At 39.1% G+C, this 23,621-nt stretch overlaps 1 protein-coding gene across 2 annotated transcripts; it reads right to left on the reverse strand.

Annotated features, from left to right (window-relative positions):
* Positions 1-2,382: 2,382 nt before the first annotated feature.
* LOC145414698 (DNA repair nuclease APEX1-like) lies at positions 2,383-15,564 on the reverse strand. 2 transcript variants are annotated; one of them, XM_080284219.1, is made up of 7 exons: positions 15,449-15,564; positions 12,530-12,667; positions 10,679-10,808; positions 9,629-9,772; positions 8,021-8,164; positions 7,225-7,405; positions 2,383-4,804 (listed from the first exon to the last, which is right to left on the reverse strand). In XM_080284219.1, exons 1-7 carry the CDS (start codon positions 15,473-15,475, stop codon positions 4,687-4,689), a joined length of 882 nt encoding a protein of 293 aa, XP_080140345.1. In that variant the 5' UTR covers positions 15,476-15,564; the 3' UTR covers positions 2,383-4,686. The 2 variants fall into 2 exon arrangements, with proteins under 2 accessions (XP_080140345.1, XP_080140346.1); XM_080284220.1 differs by having other exon boundaries at positions 12,530-12,670; positions 15,455-15,560.
* Positions 15,565-23,621: the final 8,057 nt, after the last annotated feature.

The following is a 23,621-nucleotide window of genomic DNA, read 5'->3' on the forward strand; positions in this document are numbered from 1 at the left end:
ATATATTCTACTGTTAATCGATTCCTACAACTCTGCACTCATGTTGTAGAGATGGCTATTTTGGGCAAAGAAAAAATAAAATCAGTACACTTCCAAACCAAGACTGTGTTTCACAAACACGTGCATGACCATATGGCTACCGCAGCTGCACGGTGTCGTATGCACAGTGACATGCTGAAAGTTACCTTTCCCTTCTCTATTTAGCCTAAATTAACCTAACCTAACCAAACCTGAACCAACCTTAACCTAACCTAACCTAACCTTATCCTAGATCAACCTAATCTAAATAAACCTAAACTAAACTAATTCACGAAATGACTGATTTCACAATCTGCCTGTATATATATATATATATATATATATATATATATATATATATATATATATATATATATATATATATATATATATATATATATATATACTGTAGTTACCCATAGGTCGATGAGACATCCAACTATCTTCCTGACATATTTAATAAAATATTGTTGATAAATGGCACAATACTTGAGATAACATGCGGATACTTTCAGCATAGCAGCTAAAAGGGAACTCGGCGCATGCGCACTGACGGGAACGGTAACTTCCAGCATGTCATTCAGTGCATACCCCTTGCCATGCAGCATCCTTCATTAATCACCACAGGACATCCACTTTCAGAAACTACTATACCTACAGAGACACGAGTGCGCCTAGACTGCAACGTGAACATCATCCTTTCCTTCTTTGATACCAACATAGAATACACAATCCACTGTGGCCACACTGGACACGCTCCCCCACCAGCACCGTAACCTCAACTATATTCACAACACCGACATCTTTCAACTTACCTCAACAAAAGATCTCCGGGAGCTGCAGATTGAAGTGGATGGTTTCCCGTAATCCACTGGGGCCACAGAAACTGGAACTGTCACTGCAATAACAAAATAACCTCAGCCTCCCCACAACATCGCAAACGTTGGCGCTAGCGGAAGCATGAATAGCATTCAAAAACAGCGTAACTTACTACTGTCAGCATCATTAATGGAATAATTATTTCAGTGGCTGTTTAAAAAATGATGTAAAGTAATCACTATTGCAGTTGTAACAAAGTCCCATTTGCTCGTTTTGATTTTTTTTTTTAATCATTTTTGAAAGCAACAGCTTTGCTCACGAACTGGCTATAGGCATAGGTATATTTATATCTATGGCTATAGGGTCTCTTAACATTATCCTCTCAGGTAATGCAAGGTTAAGCAACTCAAGGCCAATATCAGACAGGTATTAAGCACTTTTTGGAGCATTTATTTCATTCTAGCATCAATATGCTAAATAAGACTTATTACAGTGTGAGTCTATGCTTTTTTTTTTTTTTTTTTTTAACTCCATGATGTTTTAGAAGTGACATCATGCATTCCATTTGTACTGTTGCAGTCTTCCACACATGAAATGGTAATATCCATATACATGTTACCCCTTTGAGGCCCAGGGGATCTAACGTCAGGCTACTGTTGTTCAGTTCATTTACGTGTTAATGACCAGCCAATAAAGACGGCGATGAAGGGTGGATGAATATGTGAGGAAGAGAGGTTTGGAAGTCAGTGAGGCTAGGGAACTGACAGGAGATCGAGCTGGTTGGATGAATGTTATGAGAAGTGCATGATCAGGGATTTCGCACCCCTTTTTATCATGGCAGCATCTGGACTGACTCCATCGGATACAATTATGTGAAGCTACAGAACGTGGTGAATGTCTTTGGCGTATTCGATAGAGCCAGGATTCCGGGGGCTTGAATGATGAGTGAATGGATGCGTGGCCCATTGGATTGGGCAAATTTGGGCTGTCTGGACATTGCTACTCCTCACCCTGCCCTAGGGTGGGAAAGGAGGTCCGGATGATGATGATGATGATGTCTAGACTCCACAAACATGGAAAAGACGCAAAAGTGGGAGAACTATCAACAACACATCCTTTGAACTGGAATAAAAAAATAATTCACACAAGTTGCATGTCCTTGGAATCCTATATCCATGTCATATACAATTCTTAAACCTTCTGGCATCCCAATGTCGAGAGGTGTGTCTCTGGAGTGAACTTAAGCACTAACGTCACACCCTGTCACGTATAAACACATACTCTTATCCAATGTTCATATAAACCCTTTCACTACGAAGATCTATTTTTGTTTTTATTCAAACTCCCACTAGATAACTGTACTGAACTTCGGAAAGACCTCTCAAGTTAGGTAGTGCATGGAGGGTATATCTAACCCCTCCACTTCAGTCTCTCCAAAGCTGACTAAAACGGCTTAGTTACCCAAAAATACACTAACAAGGGTGTCATCAAAGTGAAGTAGTTAAGTGGTTAAGTATGAATTAGTCATAACTTTATACTGTATCATTTTATTGATCACTATATTGTACATTTACAATATGAAATACTTACTACTACAGTATATTGTAAAAATTATTTCAACAGCCACAGCACAATTCCGAATGTGGAAATGAAGAATGCACTAGTTTACAAAGCCTTTTATTTCTCCCAGCTCTATGAATCAAATAATGTATTGTTACATTTTGTAAATGGCAAATGTTTAATTTCAATCTCAATTTCTTCTTGGTGTATTCATTCTTACAAATGCTTATTGCCATGCTCTCAATACTATCTCTGAGCTGACTGGCCAGAAATGTACTGTGCATATTCCTGAGCCTGGAGTCTTAATACTTTTTTCTCAGTTTCTTTATTTATACCCTTAAATTACTTTAACAAATAAAAAATAAAAGTAAAAATGAAGGGTGTGGAACCACCAAAAGTTGGACATGAAATCACTGTTGCAGATAAACCAATCTGTGGATCACGGGAAAAAAAAAAAAAAAAAAAAAAAAAAAAAGAAGTCCCTACTCAGTCAAAGAAAAAGTCACAGATTTTTTTGTTAAAGTACAGTTCGTCTTCCTTCGTCATATTTTTATGTGTCTGACTCTGAGTACTGACAACAGTTCACTGCCTGATGCCCAGTGGTCCTTCAAGCCACAAACTTTTACATTTTCCAATTTACCCTGTGGTCCTACAAGCCACAGTTTCCCATTTTCCCATATAAGTATTAATAACCCACCACCCATAATGAATACTTGCCAGGGTTATGTTACTCAGGACTGATGCGATGGTATTACTGCAAATGCTTTTACGACATGTCGGTGCGTCTGGTGGAAATTCGGTCGTCCGTTTTGTCGAAATTCAAGTACCTGGTATCAAATTCGTATCCTTTTGAATGGCTGGCCACTTGTTAACTGCTTGACCACCAACTTCCGCAATGGGTTACAATGAAACTCTGAGGGATATGAATATCGTGATGAATGCTTGTGGAGATGATCATGTTGACCCTAGTATGAAAATATTAATTCCCGAGAGTTTTTCCACCCCACCCTTTTCACTGTTCACCAGATTACAGAAAAGGTGCAGGTAAAACAAGTATATGATGAACCTCTGAGGGGACATTTCTTCTGACCCAAGTGTCCAACTATTTCATTTGGTCAACATGCATTACACAACAAGGACACTGGGGTAAGATCAACAAAATACCACCTCAGCACAACATGATAAGTGGTACTGTAAGTGCTTTCCTGGGTGGCCTATTTGCATACTTAAATACTCTAGAACACTCACACAACACTAAAAACACACATATATGACACAGCTTTGATGCATTTGATCAACATGAATGGCCTCTAAGTGGTGCTTATCTAAATAAAAAATTAACTAGTGGAGAAAAAAAAATTTAATACTGTATATACGCATTACACTAAGACAATATCATAATGGCTGAAACTTCTGCCCATACATTCAAGTTTTAGAGCAAAAACTTTCATTAAATTAAAAATGCCAAATAATAATTAAAGTTCATCTTCAACACTGTAGTTTCTGGCTGATGTAAAAAACTTTACATTACTGGTTTCAAAACAGAAGCTTGTCTGCACACAAAATTCATTAATCATATGACTATAAATTTGTCACAGTACTAACCAGAGCTTGTTAAGTTACTCTTCGTCAAACAGAGTTAAACCACAATCTGCAATAATCCCTTCTCTAATTTTCTAGAGACAGATGTACATTATCCACTGCATTTTTTTGTACCTGATCTACCAATATCCAAGCTTAAAAGAAATTGTTACTAAAACAGCAGTTAAAAAAAAATCCACACCAGCAACTTTAAAAATCAAATAACACCCCATAAAAATTGACTTGTTTGATACATGCCAGAGGCACAGAAAATTAAATCATCATCACCATTATCCAGACTTCTTATAAAATAATACTTTTTCATTAAAGTTACATCAAAATACTGGCTGCAGAGGAAGTAAACTAAGTAGGAAGAACTCAATCAAGACCCCTATAACAGGTACTGTATTTAATAGCAGATTAATTTTAAAAAAATGAATGCTCATGAGAATGAGAGAGCAACTATGAGAAGGGATGGATGTATATAGGGCAGCTGAGAAGTGAGCAGAATGGTAAGTGATATATGTAATGCACTAGATGCATAAGAGAAGACACTCAAATACATGTAACTTAGAAATACATGGGAAGAAATATGCGACTTGCCAGTGAAAAGGGTCACGCATGTCAGCTGAGAAGTGGGTAGAATAATGGAAGTGGTGAATGTCCATCACCAGATGTTAAGGTGAGGACTTACAAACATTGTGTAATTTACATATGCATGAGAAGGGTGATGGGGCAGTGGTCAGAGCCGTAGAGGGAGGTGCGGATCAGGTTGTCACACAGCTGAGGCACCAGACGTTCAGAGAGCACGAAGTAATCTAAACGCCTGGTGGGGGAGGAAAAAAAAAACATTACCATCATCGGGGCTGGGAGAGGGGATACTGAAAATAACTATCATAAGCCATATAATCATCACCATGGGGGAAAACAATAATCAAGAATCTCATGGGGATAAAAAAGATAAAATTATCATCACCACCATCAGGAGGGGGGAAAAAAAAAAAAAGAAAAAAAGCATCTTCAACATCCTCATCTCAACCATAATTCCCACTTAAGAGATGAGGTGAAGAAGGAACCATAAAGCATAAAAAAAGGAGAGCTACACACAACATACCCTGACTAACATAGTTTCATATTGTGTGTCTCGGAATATATTTACAATAGCTATGTGTTCCACTCAGTCAAAAGTCTCTTCGTAATCAACAAAACCTAAGCACAGTGGTTTATTATATTCTGTAGTTTTCTCAACTAGCTGATTCACTGTGTGTAGATGATCAGTAGTCAAATACCCGCTTCGGAATCCTGCCTGTTCATGGGGTTGGTTTTCTTCCAAATTTGCTATTCTATTCGTAAAGACTTTAGTGAAGAGTTTGTAAATGACTGATAATAAGCTAATGGGTCAACAGTTAGTAAGATCCTTTGAGTTGTCTTTTAATAAAGTAAAATAACTACCATACTGCATGACACAACATTTAGGGAATTTTGTTCTTTATCAATCCATCCATCATCCAATCCTATGTTGCCCCATGAGGGGCATAAGAACCCAGGGCTAGGCAAGCTGGTCCTGACATTTATGATAACAGTGACCAGCCTCACTTGTCCCTGAGAGGCATCACGCAAGCAATTAACCCCAACCAACCCTTGGATTTAAACCTGCACCAGCTCAATCCAACTGCAGCACCTTAATTACCCACTAAACTACCAGGCACCATAATAGGGTTACCACCCAGCGTAGTACCGGTAAATAGTTTCCTGGTGTAAAGGAAACCATTTGGCTTGTCACTCAGTCTAGGGTCACCCTACTGAGTAAATAAGCAGGTGAGCCTGTTTTATACTTCTACTCCTGCATCCAACTGTATATCTGTTACTATTCCATCTTCTCCTGGAGCCTTCCCTCTTTTTTTTATATTTTTAAGAGACATATTTACTTCATCTGGTGTTACCTCAAGTTGGCCTATTTTACTTGCGTCAACTGAAAAGTTACCCATTGGTACTACTGTCTTGGATGCATACAGTTCTTTGTAAAACTCTTCAACTCTCTTCATCATCTTATCTCTGCATTTAATGACTTCACTGTTTTTATCTTTCAGTGATATAACATGTTGCCTTCCAACATTTTACTTCGGATCTGTTTTAGATTTTTTCCTTTTTTGATGGTTTCCTTGATGTGATCCATGTTTCTCTTTGTCTCTAGATGATATGCTTATTTAATTCTATTCATTCTATTTCACCTTTCTTTGTTTTTACTTTCCTTTCCTTTCCTTTATTCATGAGCTCGAGTATCTTTTCTGAATACTTCTTGGCTTTGGTTGTACTGTACTGTATTGTTTTCCAACTACCTCTGCTGATTCTCTTAGCACTTTTGTCAGTCTGTCATTCAGCTCATCAATGTCACATTCAGGGTTACTTAGAGCCTGAAATCTGTTCGTTATTTCCAACTGCAAGGCTGCTTTGTTTTCCTTTACTTTTGCTGGGCATATCTCTTTATTTTTAATCATCTTTCTTTCACTTCTGAAACTGAATCTGGCTGTGCTAACCAACATTCAATGGTCACTTCCTGTATTTACTTTGTTGATAACCATGACATCTGTGATAGTGTTATTCTTATCTGCTGTTATGAAGTTGATTTCAATCTTTGTTTCTACATTTGAACTTCTCCAGGTCCATTTTCTCCCTCTTCTTTTGTCAAAGAATGTGTTCAATATTCTCATGCTGTACATTTCAGCAAAATTAACCAGCATTTCTCCTCTTTCATTCCCTTCTCCCACTCCAAATTTTCCCATACATACATAATTATACACACACACACACACACACACACACACATATATATATATATATATATATATATATATATATATATATATATATATATATATATACAGTATATACATTTATATATACACACACACATATATACATATACACACACACACACAATATATATATATATATATATATATATATTTTATGTGTCCGACCCTGGGCATAGGCTTCACAGCCTGCTATCAAGGCCCAGCAGTCCTCCTACATACCATACACCTCTACATGTCACCACTTCGGCGCTAACACCCACCGTCCATATTGAATACATGCTATATACATATATATATGGTTATTGCTGCATAACTCACTGATACTTACTGCAACTTTACTGCTGCGCAATGTCAGAGTTACTATCATCTTAAGCTCTGCTCACTGTGAATAAATGATAGCTCCATTTCTAAAAATTCTGAATAAACCCACCATCCTACATTCTTGGCCCGACAGTTGCCCATGTAGGTCCAGAATGTGTACTGCTTCTCCTTCTTTGGGTAGAGATGTCGGAAGGAGTCCACAAATCCTTCAGAAAGTAAGTCTGTGAAGCCATCTCGCTCTTCCTGTGTGAATCCTGCATTCCTCTTGTTCCCTTTTGGATTGGCCAGATCTAATGGAAAGTCAGACGTGAGAGTGATGTTAGACATTAAGCAAGAGCACTGTGGAGAGTGTCTGTGACTGGGAATGGATGCTCTTCATCCACTTTTCATGATCATCCTTACCCTAATTTCGATAACCATAAATGTCATGAGAAAGAGAAACACAGAAACAGAACTACAACCAAACTACCCCACAAAATTAGACATCTCTCACTCATTAAACATCACTTACATCTTCAAAATCATTGGTTCATCACCTCCACATATTCATCACTCACGCTGTCAAAATCTGTTTCCATGTGACGAGTAAAACCAACACACTACACTCTTGACCAGATTCAGTCACCAACTGTACTGCCATACTATTCTTATCATACCATGGAAATATCGTAAATAGGCTGAAAACAATAACATTTATTCATTCAATCATTATTTAATCCAGTGTTGCCCCATGAGGAGTGCAGGAACCAGTGGCTATGCAACTTGGTCCTCAAGATGGGAGTGACAATAATAATAATAGTAAAACATCAACTTAGCATGAATGAACTAAAGCTGTAAAAGTAGAGATATTTTTGTGTATATCTGCTACTTAAAATGAAAACTGCCTGTCACTGAAAACTACAAACCAATCTCGTTATGAGCCACGTTAAGGTCTCCGCACAAGATGATAGGTTTCTTGGCATCCAGGTCCTTCAGGTGCTTCTGGAATTTAGGATCCCAGTCCATCCTTTTATCAAGAGTCACCAACTTCCTTCCAGCATTGGGCACATCTGAGGATGAGACAGAACAAAATAAAAAAAATGACCAATATGACAATGCTGTTCACAGGGAAAATATATTATACCTACAATAGTTTCAGTCCAACAATGACCCTCCTCATGTATGAGGAGACAGAACACATGCTCATGTAATAATCTCATGTTCTTTTTGAAATATGGACATAATTCATACACAGCAGATATCATAGCAGATTTTTGGTGTCACACACACTGAAAGATACTGGTGAAGAAAAGGTGCTATGAAGCCTCCTTAACGGACAAGAATACAACCCGCTGAGTACATTGGGTGGGAAGCCAAATACCACAGAGCCTGAATTCTGAGTCTACCTCCCACCCAGCCCATCTGCTGCTCATAACGGATCAGCCACAGGACCCAATGCCTCAAGAGGACCCACATGTGAATTAAATGAACTCCATTAGCACAGGATATATTTGTTTAGTTATTCTTGCAACTTTCAGATTATTTCATTCACCTTAGGAAAGACCTTTCATACTGAAGAGTTACTGAAGGCTCCATCTAACCCCTCCAACATGAAAGTCTCCCAAGCTGATTAAAAATGTTCAGATGTAAAAAAAAATAATACTGTACTGTTTAAAAAAAAAAAAAAAAAAAAAAAAAAAAAAATCGATATGGTAGACGGGGAATACAGGCAGCCCTTATTAAAAGCATGGGATGTTTTAAGGTGTAATGATGGTCTCAGGTGACTTTACAGTGAGTGATAATTTACATGGCTTCCTGCAGCCCAGGAAATCATTTACTACATTAAGCAGTGACCAAATATTCAATAAAACCTGGTGATGTAGTGAGTTAAGGTACTCCAAATGGATGAGGCCCATTAGGGTTTACAACCAAGAACTGGTTTGGGATTATTCTATCTATTCTATCTATTGCCAGACGCCATAATCCCGTATGGGGTGGCCATTTGACTCTGAGTTATTTGTTTTACAGGAAGGGGCACTAACCCTTCACCAACCCACTTGTTGACACGTTTACTCTCATAATGTCACTCAAAAGCCAGCAAGGCTGCTCACCCTTGTCTTAAACGCCAGAACTGAGGAGCCCCGCCCCTGGCTCCTACACCCGATAAAAAAAGCGGGGGGACATAAATTAGACAGACACATTACATACAATGGCCACTGCAAAATGAGGATATCTGGCAAATCAACTTCATACATAACAACGGAACTCCTTACTTTACTGAGGGTATAAGAGAAATAAGGGATTTAATAAATTAATTAACAAGAAGAAGTGCCATGAAAAGGGTGGAGTGCTGTAGTAACAAGAGATAACACAAGAACATAGCACCAGTCACGAAGAAGTGCCACAGAAAGGGTGAAGAGGTGTAGCACTGCACTCTTATTCTACCACAGGACTATAGGAAGTATGGTAGACTGCAAGAGGATGAAAAACTCCACCACGTTAAGGTGAAAAGAGCTGAGTGTGAAACCACATACAAGAAGTAACAAGATAGAATTCCGGGTACTCGGCTGTGATGACACGGCCCTCGTCATCGTGAGTTTTGTCTCCAATGCCGTATGTCACTGAGAGAGGCTCCTTACGCGAGTACAGGGCCACCCCAGAGTAACCCTCAGTCTTGGCTGTGGAAAGAGATGATTGTTAAACCCTTCAGTAAAATACGGCACATTTTGATGCTGATGTGGATGTGACTGAAAGTGTTACGATCAATATTTTGAGATGGTTTGGCCACGTGGTAAGAATGAAAAACTGATTAAAAGAGTGTATGTAAGTGAGGTGGAGGGGGAGACCAAGCATGAGATGGAGTGGAGAGATATATGACAATGGGGGGTGAGCTCGAGGCAATGGACACAGTAACATGAAGGCAATTTGTGTGCAGCCACACCTTACAGGATTAGGGTATTTGGCAACATATTAATAGGAAGTATGATAACAGATATAAAAAGAATGAAGAGAGAGACAGAAGTAACAGGATACAGGAAAAACACAGACAACAAGCGCATTCAGCAGAGCTCGTACAAAAACAAAAATTACCCCACTATCATTCTCTTTAGGACTTTCACCAAAACTAAATCACTTTGCTCTTAAGTTAATATGACTACCTTTAAGGACTGTCATCAGGAGCCAACGTTTTGTTATCCAAAATCTTGAGAACATAAGAATAATAAGAAAACCTTAGCTGCTGTCCACCTGTTAGTGGCAGACTAAACAAAGTCAAAATTTGGCTACTTCATTGTGTATCCTATAAGTTTATGGAGTGACTGCTACAAATGCCTCAACAAGACAAGCTGGAATGGAAATTAAGGTTGTAGTTCAGTCATGACTGTCTAATGGCAGCATCTGTAGCAGTCCCTGGGTAAACTTACAGGATACACTAAACTACAACCTTAAATTCCATTCTAATGACTATCCTGCACAAAAAAATTACCAGCTGACCAAATAACACACAGACTGAACAACATATAGGTAATGCAATACAACCATCCAGTGCAAACCAAGATATAACTGAGGGAAAGCAAAATACTGACCAGATATGAAGTAACTATGATATCCATCAATTTTCTTGGCCTCTGGTGGCATCTTATTCTCAGAACATTTTGTTTCCTGAAGACACACTATATCAGGGGATTCTGCTTCAAACACTGACAGTCCATCTTTCTGTAAAAGCCAAATAAGGTATTATATTAGGGATAACATTCTCTCTCTCTTTTTTTTTTTTTTTTTTTTTTTTTCATCATCCAATCTTACATTGCCCCATGAAAAGCTTAGGAGCCCAAGGCTAGGCAAATTGGTCCTGACATTTAAGATGACAGTGACCAGCCTCACTCATCCCTGAGTGGCATTACGTGAGCAATCAACCCCAACCCCCCCTTGGATATAAACCTTCACAGGCTCAATCTGATTGGAGCGCTGTAATTATTCACTAAAAACCAAGTGCCAAAATTTGGTTATATGGTTACCACCCAATGAAGTAAATGGTTTCCTGGTGTACAGGAAACCATTTGGCTTGTCATTCAGTGTAGAGTCACCCACAGGCAAAAGGAAGAGGAAAGACTGAAGCAAAGCAAGAAAAGAGAGGGAGTGTAAAGTCACCCGTAGGCAGCAGGAAGAGGAAAGAATGAAGGAAAGAAAGACAGATGAGGATGGAAGGAAAGAAGGATGGAGGAGAGGAAAGGGAAGACACCCGAGAGCAGCACTACATCGAGTGAGTGGATGGTGAGAGTCCCCATCTACCACACATACATTTATCAAAACACAATAATGATCAACAACTTTGAATATAATTGCATATTATCATGAGTTCAATCCTTGACCTGTAAACTACTGGTTAGGGCTACCAAATACCTCATCCCATGCAGAAAAAACACTGAAATTTTTTCCCCGTCAATCAAGAAAAAAAAAAGTCTAAATGGCTATTATGTCATACTATCTCTAAGAGAACGTGATAAAGTATTAGTGTGCCACAATTTTTCCATTCAATCTTCCAGAAGTTAAATGTTTTTCTGCAGGCCAAAAATAACACACTGGAATAAATATTTTTTAACCAACGACCAGATAAATGAGTATCAGACATTCAAGGCACATGACCAGTTGCTTTTCCCTGAACATCATTCTCTGAATAATATTCCAATCACTCCTTGGATGTAAACGTTTATGGGTCAGAAAAAACCTTCCAACTTGTTCAAATGATAAAAATCCCTAGCAGTCAAAGGCTTTCAAGATTATCTTCAACAACCCTTCTTATCCTGCTGCTGGTATACTTAATGATTACACTTAGGCTAAAACACCAGCTAATTTTCTTCAGTTGAGACATACTGTGTTCCAGACTCTTTTTACTTTAACTTGGCCTAAAATTGCTCTCCGTTTTAAATGAACTAGTGCCATAAGTGAATACTAACGAATTATGCTAATCACAAAGAAGAGCTACAGAGAGGATACAAAGCAGTTGAATTGTCTATTCCTGTCACTGAGCTAAGTAATATACAGTAAGCTGCAAAATGACAAAAATCTAGGTCAAGTAAAGGTGAAAAAGGGACAGTAGTCAAAGGATAAATTTATTCATTGTTCTGGGGATTTCTTAATAATCCATTCCTCGTGGTCCAGCAGTCCTCCTACATGCCACACTCCTTCACATGTCACCACTACGATACCAATGCCCACCATCCATACTGAACACATGCTATGACCATTTCATTTAAAACTGGTGTGAAAGTGTTAGCAAGGCTGTTTACTTGAGATGTCAGTGGGTTTTGTGGATTCTACTCATTACTCTATTCCCTGTCCCAGCCTGGAATAGAACTTGAGTCCTTTGAGCCAAAAGATCACTTCCCTAACCACCTAACCACCACCTGCTCCCTCTCATTACGCCATTACCTTACCTTTAGCCATGCCCTGAGCCCATCAACATTCCACGAGACCAATTTCAGGTTCCACTTTTTGCCGTCTTTCGTGGCGGCATCTGAGGAGAAGTCTTCCGTCTTTCCCTTCTTGCTCTCTTCTGGCTGTTCCTTCGCATCCTCCTGTTGAAAAAGCTGAAAATTAATTTCTCCTTGCTTTTGCTTCAACAGTAACTTATTTTGGTATCATTATAGTTTCAGCTAAAAACACAATTACTGTACAAGATTCAGTTTTGTCAGTACTGTACAGTATTTTCGATATCTTCTATGGCATTTTAATCACAAGTTATTTTTACTTTAGAAGGTTAGGTTAGGTTAGGTTCTCTTCAAGAGTAAAATAAAATAATTTATGACAAAAATGCCATAGAAAAAAGTGTTTTAGAATTATCAAAAATACCAAAAAACGGATCAAAATCTTGTAACAGTGTTTTTGACTAAAACTATAATTTTACCCTTATTTCATACCATATTACAGTAGACATCATCATCATGTCCTCTCTCATTTCCACCTTGCTGCTCTCAAGCACCAGTGTGTCACTGACAATCAGTCAGTGCTCCTTAAATGTGTTAAAATTGTGTTCGTGACCATCAGCAGATATGCAACTGTCTGTGCCTCCCCCCTTTTTTTTACTACAGTCATTTTGTGCCAGTGAAACTGTGGCTAGATTTCATGACTTAATCAAAGCTGCTTGAGACCATCTCATGTTCATATTTCCTTAAATATATATACAGTACTAATGACTTCAAAATCACATTTTCCTTTACTGTAAAACTGAAAACACACACACACACACACACACACACACACACACACACACACACACATCAGTGAGAAGGTGTGGAACATGTATACAGTATACTGCTTGCCAATGTGAGAACAGCGTTTACATACATAAATGAAGACATGCTAAGAAAGATAAAACATCATTCATCAGACCAACCCTGATGTATGCATCAGTAGTCTGGAGTCCTCATCTCAAAAAACACATAGACAAGATTGAAAAAGTTCAAAGGGCCGCTACAAGATGGGTACCAAGCTTAAGGGATCTAAGCTACGAAGAAAGACTAAATAAACTGAACCTACCAACACTACAGGAGAGACGAAAAAGAGGTGATATCTATCTCTATCTATTGCCAGACGCCTCAATCCTGTTCGGGGTGGCCACAAACAAATCGCCTCCACATCGCCCTGTCCCCCGCCATTTCACTGCCCCGCTCCCAACCCACACCCCCCTCTCTCATATACCTCTCCACCCCATCCCTCCATCTCATCCTCGGCCTCCCCCTCCCTCTTCCCCCTTCCACCTCACTCACATACACTCTCTTCGTCAGTCTTTCACCCTCCATCCTCTCCACATGATTATGCTATATAAATGCATATCAGGGAAGGAGAAAATAGACATAAATGATTACTTAACATATGGGGAAGCATCAGCAAGAGGACACTGCAAAAAACTGCATAAAAAGAGAGGTGATAAAAGACGTAAGGAAATTTAGTTTCCCAAATAGAGCAATTGATCAGTGGAATGCACTACCGAATGAAATAGTGTGTGCCAAAACAATTCACAAATTTAAGGATATGTACGATAAATATGGTTTAAGACACGGGACAGTACGAGCTTAACTCATTCCTGTAAAGATACAATTAGGTAAGAACACACATACACACACACAAAAGCTGACTATGGAATTACAATGGTGACCTTAAGAACTTATCCGTTTGAAGCAATTTTTGTTTTTCAGAATACACTTTCATACTCAGAACATCTGACTGACGGCTTCAATCATTACTTCCCACAGCCTGAGAAAACATTGCACAAATACATTCAGATGTTCCTACTACTAACCTAACCTAAACGAATAATAACTGAAGAATCTTCTAACTCCTTATTGACAATGTACTATACAAAAAATTATTTCTGATGGAAGATACCAATAATGAGAATTACTTAGAAATGCATTATTCAGGCTGTGGGCATATTATTTCCAAAATAATTAGTTTGAAATAATGGTCAATTTTTGGTAATTCACAACACTCGATTTCTAAAAGATATACATATTTCCTGGTTAATTTTAGTGTGATTTGAAAGAAACTGAGCTTCATTGTTATCAGAAATCATTCATTCTGGAGATTAGGTCTACCCGAGGCAATATACACCTATTTCTGAACAGTTAAAGGCACGGCCAGCTTGCCCGCGGCAATGTTTACCATTGATCTCACCGACAGGCCACGTTTACCAACCATCACTCCGACTGGAAGCGTCAGTGTATCTCATGTCAAAATAATGGGGAACTTAATGATTTAACCAAACCTAACCTAATCCACCCAAACCTCACTTGCATTTGACAGCCCGCTTTCAAATGTAAAAAATGCACATTAAGAACATTAAATATGGCCAGTTACTGGCAGACGTCGGTGGAGATCCGAGGTAATTAAATATACCATTCTCATGTTCAATATATATTTCCAAAAACAAATTTATAGTGGAACAGATTCAAAATAACATGGTCTACAACGTAGTTGTATCAGATTTCCTGCATCACGTGGTGTGAATGACCAAAAATTGACTTAAATAATTCCAAAATACCAAAAAGGCACATGATTCTTTATATCTGAAAAGTGCTGGTACCTTGTCTGCCACTGATGCTTAGGATGAAATTTACCTACTTTGACTGACAATTTACCGATTTATTGTTGCTTAGTGATGAAAAACTTGCAACTAGTAAACCTCTGGTGGTCTAAGGGTTAATAAAACTTATCCTATTATCATGAAAGCCCAACAAGTGCTGCTAAAATGCTACAAGTTATCTGTATTCGGGTGGTCAATGGTGCTATCAAACTCACCGCATATTACTGAAACCAAAAGCAAATTCAGTGCAACCTGATAACCAACATGCTACTAGTACCTGCTTCCTCTTAGGTGGCATTGCTGACAGCGGTGACAAGCCTGTATTACAAGCGAAATAGGAATACAAAGCAGGCAGCCAATGTGCTTCCCTCAGTGCAACCCCCACCCGCGATGCCATGTACTAATGCGTTTACGAGGGTTCGTCACAGCACGGATTCACCACATTCTACACTTTCAACGTCCTTTTTGAACATGGAAAAACTAATGCTTGATGCAGTCCAGCCTAACATAACATAATTTACTAGGAAAGGCAAAGTATACGGTGATAAATAATAATCGGATTCGGATATCGCACGGCACTTCATGTTTGTGCTAGCAAGAACTTGACACTTTTTGCCACTTACTGGAATTGCATTATAAGGTAAAGTAAAATAACTATAAGCTAAAAATTACACTCACTGACCATGAAAACTACACAGCAAACTTAAATCTAGGTAACAACACATTAAAGACACAATGTAAGAGGAGAAATATTTAGAGACGAATCTAGCACACCTTTTTTATCGTTATATTAAATAAACCATTAGATGACACATTCTCGGAAGGGGTCTTCACGTGGTGGCACCGACGTGGCTGGATGGCGAAGCTGCCCAGCTAGACGAACGTACTTTTCATTACCTCCTTACCCCATCAAAGGGGTACAAAAGTGTGGAAAACAGAAATGGGAACAAAAAGTACACTAAGAATATACAGAAAATGGAAGACAGAAATGGGTGGGGAAGATATGAAATATGACAACACACCAGCCTCTATCACTTTCTTCAAGTGCCGCACCAATACATTGAAATTAAATGACAGAATAAGGCACTCACAAGAAGAAACAAAATGCATAATGGGTGGCAACGAGAACGAAGATTTAGAACACTTCATATTAGATTGCCAGGCATACAGGGAAGAAAGAGAAAAACAACCAGAACTACAACAACCGTACGTAGAAAACAAAGACGATACATTAGGACAACTATTATTTAAAACGGAAGATTTTGAAAAAATAAAACAATTCACACATATGTGCTGGAAAAAGAGAGAAAAAATCAAAGAGCTCAGCAACGAATAAACTGTAAAAACTATAAGAGGGGCCGTTGAAAAGGCTATCCCTCTACCAATCATCGCATCGCAAGGAGAATAGTACAGGAGCAACTTCAGCCCACAGTCAATCCCGTCCCTGTCCCCCGAAAGGTGGATGGTGGACTACAGAATGGCAGCTTAAGCCTGGAGTCCACTAGGTTCACGTCCGAATAAGCCTGGGTCCACGACGTCAATATAGAGAGAATTATACGACTTTTAGGTATGAATTATGGACCTGAGAGAGAGAGAGAGAGAGAGATTTACCTGTGTGTTTTATGTTGTTTGCATTAATTGGAATTTTTGTAGGAGGACCTAGACCTTGATAGATCATACAGCCACGCTAAGTGACGGGGGAGCACTACCTCTCCCAGCAGGGCAGCTACCCGGGCAGGGTGCACTCTTGACCCTTTGGTCTCCAGTCAAAAGCTCTACCACTGAGCCACCGTACCTCCAGATTGCACTAATATGAAGTAGTCAGCTCTTCAGGCATCTTTATAATTTATCCCAAAAATATGGCACCCATCTCATATTTATTTATACAAGGTAACCCTTTTCCACATAAGCTGAATGTTGTGCCTTCTGCTAATCCCTTGATGGATCACCTTACGGGTACGGCCACACCGGATACGACATGCAATGAGTGGCAAGGTGAACGTCAATGCGATGCCTGTTAAAATCGGAAGCGTCAATCTCACACACGACAGACAGTCAGAAGCTGTTCCTTGGTGAAGACGTCATTGTCCAGACTATCAAGCCTGAGGATGTCGCTAGGCAGTGTGCGGCATTTTGGAGCATGCTGCATCGCGTAACGACGAGCATGGAGAGTGAGTGAAGCGACAAACCTTCCCGCTCATTCAGCATGGCCAACTACATAGGATTTAGTGAGTTTTATCGTGTCGCCTCATCCCTCCTCACTCCCGCTCGTCGCATCCTGTGTGGCCATACCCTAAAAGAGAAAGACGAAGATTGTGAACATAAGATGTACATAAATATCCAAGACCAGCTTTATACATATTTTAAGAAGCATTTGCAACTGTACAACTTTTCATTATCCTAGCTCTCATCTATGCTCTATTCACTTTGAACTATCTGAGCTTGCCATGAGCACCTCTTGGCTATATCACCTTTACAAGTGCACTCCTAGATTATCTCAGTCTGCCTTGTGCACCCAAACCCTCTCCTATACCATCTCATGCTACATCTGAGCATTCATCTCTCCTACACTAGCTCACCTTATGTGCACCAAACCCTACCTAAACTACCTCGGCATGCCATGCACACCAAATCTTTGTGTAACAAAGCAAAGTCAGTGGCCTTTCTCCATCACTATGGGATGAGTTAAAGAAAAAATTCATCATCATCATCATCATCCGGACCTCCTTTCCCACCCTAGGGCAGGGTGAGGAGTAGCAACATCCAGACAGCCAAAGTTTGCCCAATTCAATGGGCTATGCTTCCATTCACTAATCATTCAAGCCCACAGAATCCTGGCGCCATCTGATAGGCCAAAAAAATTTCACCATGTTCTGTAGCTTCACATAAACCTAGCTGATAGAGAAAATCCAGATGTGGTCACGTTAAAAAGGGGTGCCAAATCCCTGGTTATGTGCTTCGCACAAAATTCATCCATCCAGCTCGGTCTCTTGTCAGTCCCTTAGCCTCAGCAACTTCCATACCTCTCCTCCTCACACTCATCCACCATTCCCCTCCACCTTCTTCTTGGCCCATCTCGCTTCCTCCCGCTTTCAAATTCTTTCAGATATACATTTTTCACCATTCTATTGTCATCCATTCTCTCCACATGACCAAAACATCTAAGTACACTCTCTTTGATTCTGGTGTCCACAGACTTCCTCACTCAGCATCTTTCCTGTATCACAATAATCCATATCCTATCCACTCTCTGTACTCTACATACATTCCTCAGCAGTCCCATCTCCACTGCTCTTACTCTTGACTTTTCATTTTCATGCCACACCATAGTCTCACATCCGTATTAAAGTTGACACCAACACACCTTCATGTAAGCCTCGTGCAGCTGCAACACTCAAGCCTCTGTTTATCAAGACCATCATAGGACCAGCTACTTTCCTTGTGTCACTCTACTTTCCACTTCTTTTGCACAGTTTCCTCTCTTTTCTATCACTGAACCCAGGTACTTGAACTCTCTCACCAATTCCAGTCTCTCTCTCCACTCACTGTAACATCACACTGGGAGTCACCTTTTCTTTAAATAACCACCACTTTACTCTTTTCTACATTCACTCTCACAGCATGATGCCCACAGACATCTACAACACTCTGCAATAGTCTACCAAGCTCTGTCTAGTATTTGCAAGTGGCACTACATCATCAGCATACAATAAATTTGAGATATTCCATCCATCTCCATTCAGTACCAACACCATCCCATTCTCCAATACACATGTTTTTACATCTCTCACCACCTCGTCCATAAATATACTGAACAACCATGGGGACATGATGCGACCTTGTCACACACCTTCACTGATAACGAAATATTCACTTAGATGCCCATTTACCCATACACATGCCTCACTACCATCATAAAAACTCTCGACGGCACATAGCAGCTTACCATCTACACCATACAAGCGCAAAACCTTCCACAATCCTTCTATCTACTTTGCTGTATGCCTTTTCCAGATCCATAAATGCCATGAACACCTTATTATCCTTCTCACATGCCTTCTGCACTACATGTCTCACTGCAAATATTTGATCCACACATCCTCTGCCACTCTAAAGCCACCCTGTTTGTCACTCACTAGGACATCTGATATCTCTCTTACTTTCTCTATAATAATTCTTACATATACCTTCCCTACAATACTCAGTAAAGTATATATATAATACTGCAATTTGAATAACGCAGGATGCTTTATTATACTGTACAACACTGGTATGATGACCATGAAACAAAAACATAACTGCTATGACTTACATGTACAGTACAAATTTCTTTAAAAAGTCTGAGTTTCCTCAACATAAAAAAAAAAAAAAAAAAAATCCTAGATTCTATAATAAACTAATGCCACACAAATGTTCACAAAAGAAATACTTGCACTATTCAGATATTTAATTGCACAGCCAATTGGTATCCAATGAATTTATCACTGCAGTCTCCTAACCTTACTGTGGGAACAAAAATAAAAATATAACTCTGAATGACCAAACATGAAGTTCAGAATTTCAGACTCAAACTTGAAGATGGATAAGACAAAGTTCATCAATAACCTTTACAGCACAAGACTAAGTATGACACCAACATGAACCTACTATGCATCTGCCAAACCATTCAGTGCTAAGGGGTCCATGTCAGCTTAATACCCTGTCACACCTGATGACTGCAAGAATAACAATCAAGCATCCTAGCAGTCCTTCTTGGCCTCCTATGTCTGTCAGTGGGAGTTCATAGTTTGTGCAAGAACTGAACTACCAAACATGTACATCTTCCTATTTTAAAGTACTTGCGCAATAAGTTAACAAAGGAGATACTGACCTTAATCAACAAAGCAGAAAACAATGCATTACATATACTCGCACTAGTGTACTGAAGCTTGCTGGTATCTGTATTTCCAAGTTTCAAGGTACAGTAACATATTGTACTTTATCCCATTTACTACAATGACATTATCATCATCATCATCATCATCATCCAGACCTTCTTTCCCACCTTAGGTCAGGGTGAGGAGTAGCAATGTTCAGACAGCCCAAATTTGCTCAATCCAATGGGCCACATTTCCATTTGCTTACTGTTCATGCCCCCAGACTCCTGGCTTTATCTGGTATGCCAAAAACATTCACCACATTCCATAACTTCACATTAATGTATCCGATAAGAGTTACACCGGACACTGTCATGTTAAAAAGGGGTGCCAAGGACAATTATATGCTGAATAAAATAATCTGAAGACAGCAATAAAAATATATAAATAAATGCGAAGGGGAGCAGGTCACACTTGGTTACTCTGTGTGCAATGTAGTATATTGCTAAATACCAGCTGCTGTACCATGTTTAAAATCATCATCATCATCATTATGACTTTTCTTTTTTTTTTCTTTTCTTTCTTTTTCATTTTAAGGATGTGATAAGGTAAGGTCCAGAAAACAAGGAGAGGGAAACAGAGAGCATGAAAGTGAAAGAAATATCAAGAGTATGCCCAGGGAAATAGGCTGGACACTTCAAACACCACTCAGAGCACTGGAATCTAAGCTCAGTCTCACACACCTAATAATCTGCACACATCTCCAGAGTTTTTTTTTACTTGTAGATGCATTTCATATACACCTTCCAGAAGTCAATCCATTTGAAGCTTATTTCTAATTTCAACAGTCAAAGGTAATTTATGGTACCTTAAATAACATATCCTGAGGGAAAGCATAGATTACCTATAGTTACTCTGAGTGCAATGTATAGACAGCAGTATTGTTGTAATCAATTACTACACTCCAATGATGCACTTTATATTCTGCTATTGCTGCCACCAGACAATTTAATTACATTCTGCTGAGACCTTTGAAACACGAGAAAGTATACATAGCCTTTATCAGCTTTTTGCAACTTTGAAATTGGACAAGGTATATGCAGCCTTCATTAGCTTCTCACAGCTAGAGGTCTACCCTAAGTTAGCAAAATTATATGGTGGCAGCGAAAATTAAATAAAAACCTGCTGCTCTACACTGAAGGGGATAACAAATATCATATCACAGTATTACAGTGTATTATTATACAGTATCTTGTTTCACATACAGTACTGGTACACTTCTCAAAACTCGATACTGCACAGGACAAGTGGATCTTTGCTGTGCGCAATGTGTAGACTGGGTGTTGGTAAAAAACTACAGTATATTAAGCTCAGTACAATATATACAAGCATGAATCTGCAACACAGTTCATATACATGCTATACTGCAGAATAATGTACAGTGCCATACAGTCAAGTTTCACCATCCATGACTATACTGTTCCCAAAGTAAGTGCAAACAGTGTAACTCTTGAATACAGTATCAAATACATATAAATAAATGCATACTATTCCCAGCTCTGGATCCAAGTCCACTTTGTCCACTCATTTCCCCAAGTTTCTCCCAGTGTTACACTGACCTTCCATATAATGTCACAAACTATCACAATTCTCCAGCGCCCTTTACAGGCATATTACCTGTATCACTGTCATCATCATAACCACTGACCACAGCCAATCACTATCATGTACATGTCATAAGCTAAGAAGTGGATGTGAGAATCAATTACTAGTCCAGTGTATTTTTGTCACTCTTCACTCAGTTTCCTGCACAACTCTATGGGTAGTGGCGCAATTATGAAAGCTTCAGACAAATTCTTCTGTTATTTTTATAAAAAAATAATGGATCTTTAAGGCAAAAAATGAGTGAACAGGAACATTCTGGAGTGCTATGAATAACGCTAATGCCATACGGGATGCTGTAAATGCTGAAACTTGATTGTATATTGAATAAAAAGAGGACTATGCAATTGAAATCTCCACTTAAATAATGATGCTCACAAAATTGGCATAAAGTGCAAAATGAAGTCTTCCTCCAGTTCTGACTGCAGATAATACAGGCACATATGTGATGTTAGCCTGTGACTGCAGTATTAAATCTAAATACAGGATTCCTTAAGAAGAAAATTGGCAATATTCTTATGCATGTATGTACATATGGAAAACTTTACAGCACTTTATGGTGAGGAACTGAGCTTATGTGGAGTAATAATCAAGTTATTTCTGAATTTAATTTCTATCCAACATTACTGCCACACTTAGTGCACACTACTCAACATGTATTACAACCATCTGTGAATGCAAACAACACATTTCATTATCTGGTTCTTATCTGGTTCAGTATCTCATCATTACCATCTTGTCCTTTTCCCACCTCAACACTGATTTATTAGCTCATAAATGGGTATGATTTCCATACATAAATCAATAAATCAAGCCAAAGGCATAAAAGCAAAAGCCAGGTCCATATTATTCCTTGTGATATGCAGAGACAGGCAAGGCTACGACTTCACAAAATTAAGGGCAAGTGACTGATCTATACCCCTATTGCATTAACTGGTTGCAAAACTTCATTCTCCTCTTGGGAAGTCAAGCTATCTACCAATCATCCAATCTTCTTCTGCCACGTCAAGAGTGCAGGCTTGGGGCAAGGCTACTCAGTGCCAGCATTTAATGTGAGGGTGACCACCATCACTTGCCCCATTTTATGGCAAAGGTGACTAGCCCCATTTGCCCCTGCCAGGCATTATGTGAGCAATGAACCACAGCTCTCCCTCAGATGTACGGTATACCTCTTTTGGATTCAATCTGATGATTAAGCATTTGACCTACATAATGACTGGCACTGTACATCACTAAACTACTGGAATCTCATACAGTATACAACTACGCATCTCATTTACGATTTTTGCCAATTACTGTACATGAAATTCTAATTAAAAACACTCAAACAATATTTATAATAACAGACTATAATTTGGTAAGTTTATATTTTTACACTGCACTTATGTTTAAAAACCACTGACCATGCTAGCTGAAGGCAGCTCTCCTTGGGCTGAGGTGCTACAACCATATACTGTATTTATCATGTGTAGTAATGTGGCCTTGAGTCCTTACTGGCACCCCAGGCTGTAAGGTCAACCACCCTGGCACAGGAAAGTTCTGTAAGTGGCTTCCTGGCCTACAAGAACCATTACACTTGTTCAGTGTAGAACCATCTGAAGGTAGCACTACTGAGTGGATGGTAAGCACCCCCACCTCTGTGAAATTCATGGTCATAGTTTTCCTGGTCATACAGCTATCAATATACAATACAAAATATGTATACTGGGTGCAGTGTAGGTAAAGTTACATGTTAAAGAAATGAAATTGGAAATTCTCCAACAATTATCTGTGGATCCAGAAAGCACAAAGTCCTTCAACCTAAGGAGTCTCAAATAAACTGAATACTCCAACCTTGTCAGACATAATGCAGTATAAAGTATTTCTCAGGCTGAAGGAGTTCATGGAGATTTACGTCTGACCCTTCAACCAGGTCAATCTCCTAAA

Source organism: Coenobita brevimanus, chromosome 100 (genome assembly GCF_032717465.1).
Source record: "Coenobita brevimanus isolate Jiangsu-jjx chromosome 100, ASM3271746v2, whole genome shotgun sequence".
In the NCBI taxonomy this organism is placed as follows: Eukaryota; Metazoa; Arthropoda; class Malacostraca; order Decapoda; family Coenobitidae; genus Coenobita; species Coenobita brevimanus.

Coding starts and splice junctions, on each gene's coding strand:
- LOC145414698 (XM_080284219.1), bottom strand. CDS start 15,475: ATGCCACCTAAGAGGAAGCAGGTACTA. Junction 9,773..10,678: donor TCATAGTTACTTCATATCTG/GTCAGTATTTTG, acceptor CTCTTTCCACAG/CCAAGACTGAGGGTTACTCT. Junction 7,406..8,020: donor CGTGGCTCATAACGAGATTG/GTTTGTAGTTTT, acceptor ACTTTCCATTAG/ATCTGGCCAATCCAAAAGGG.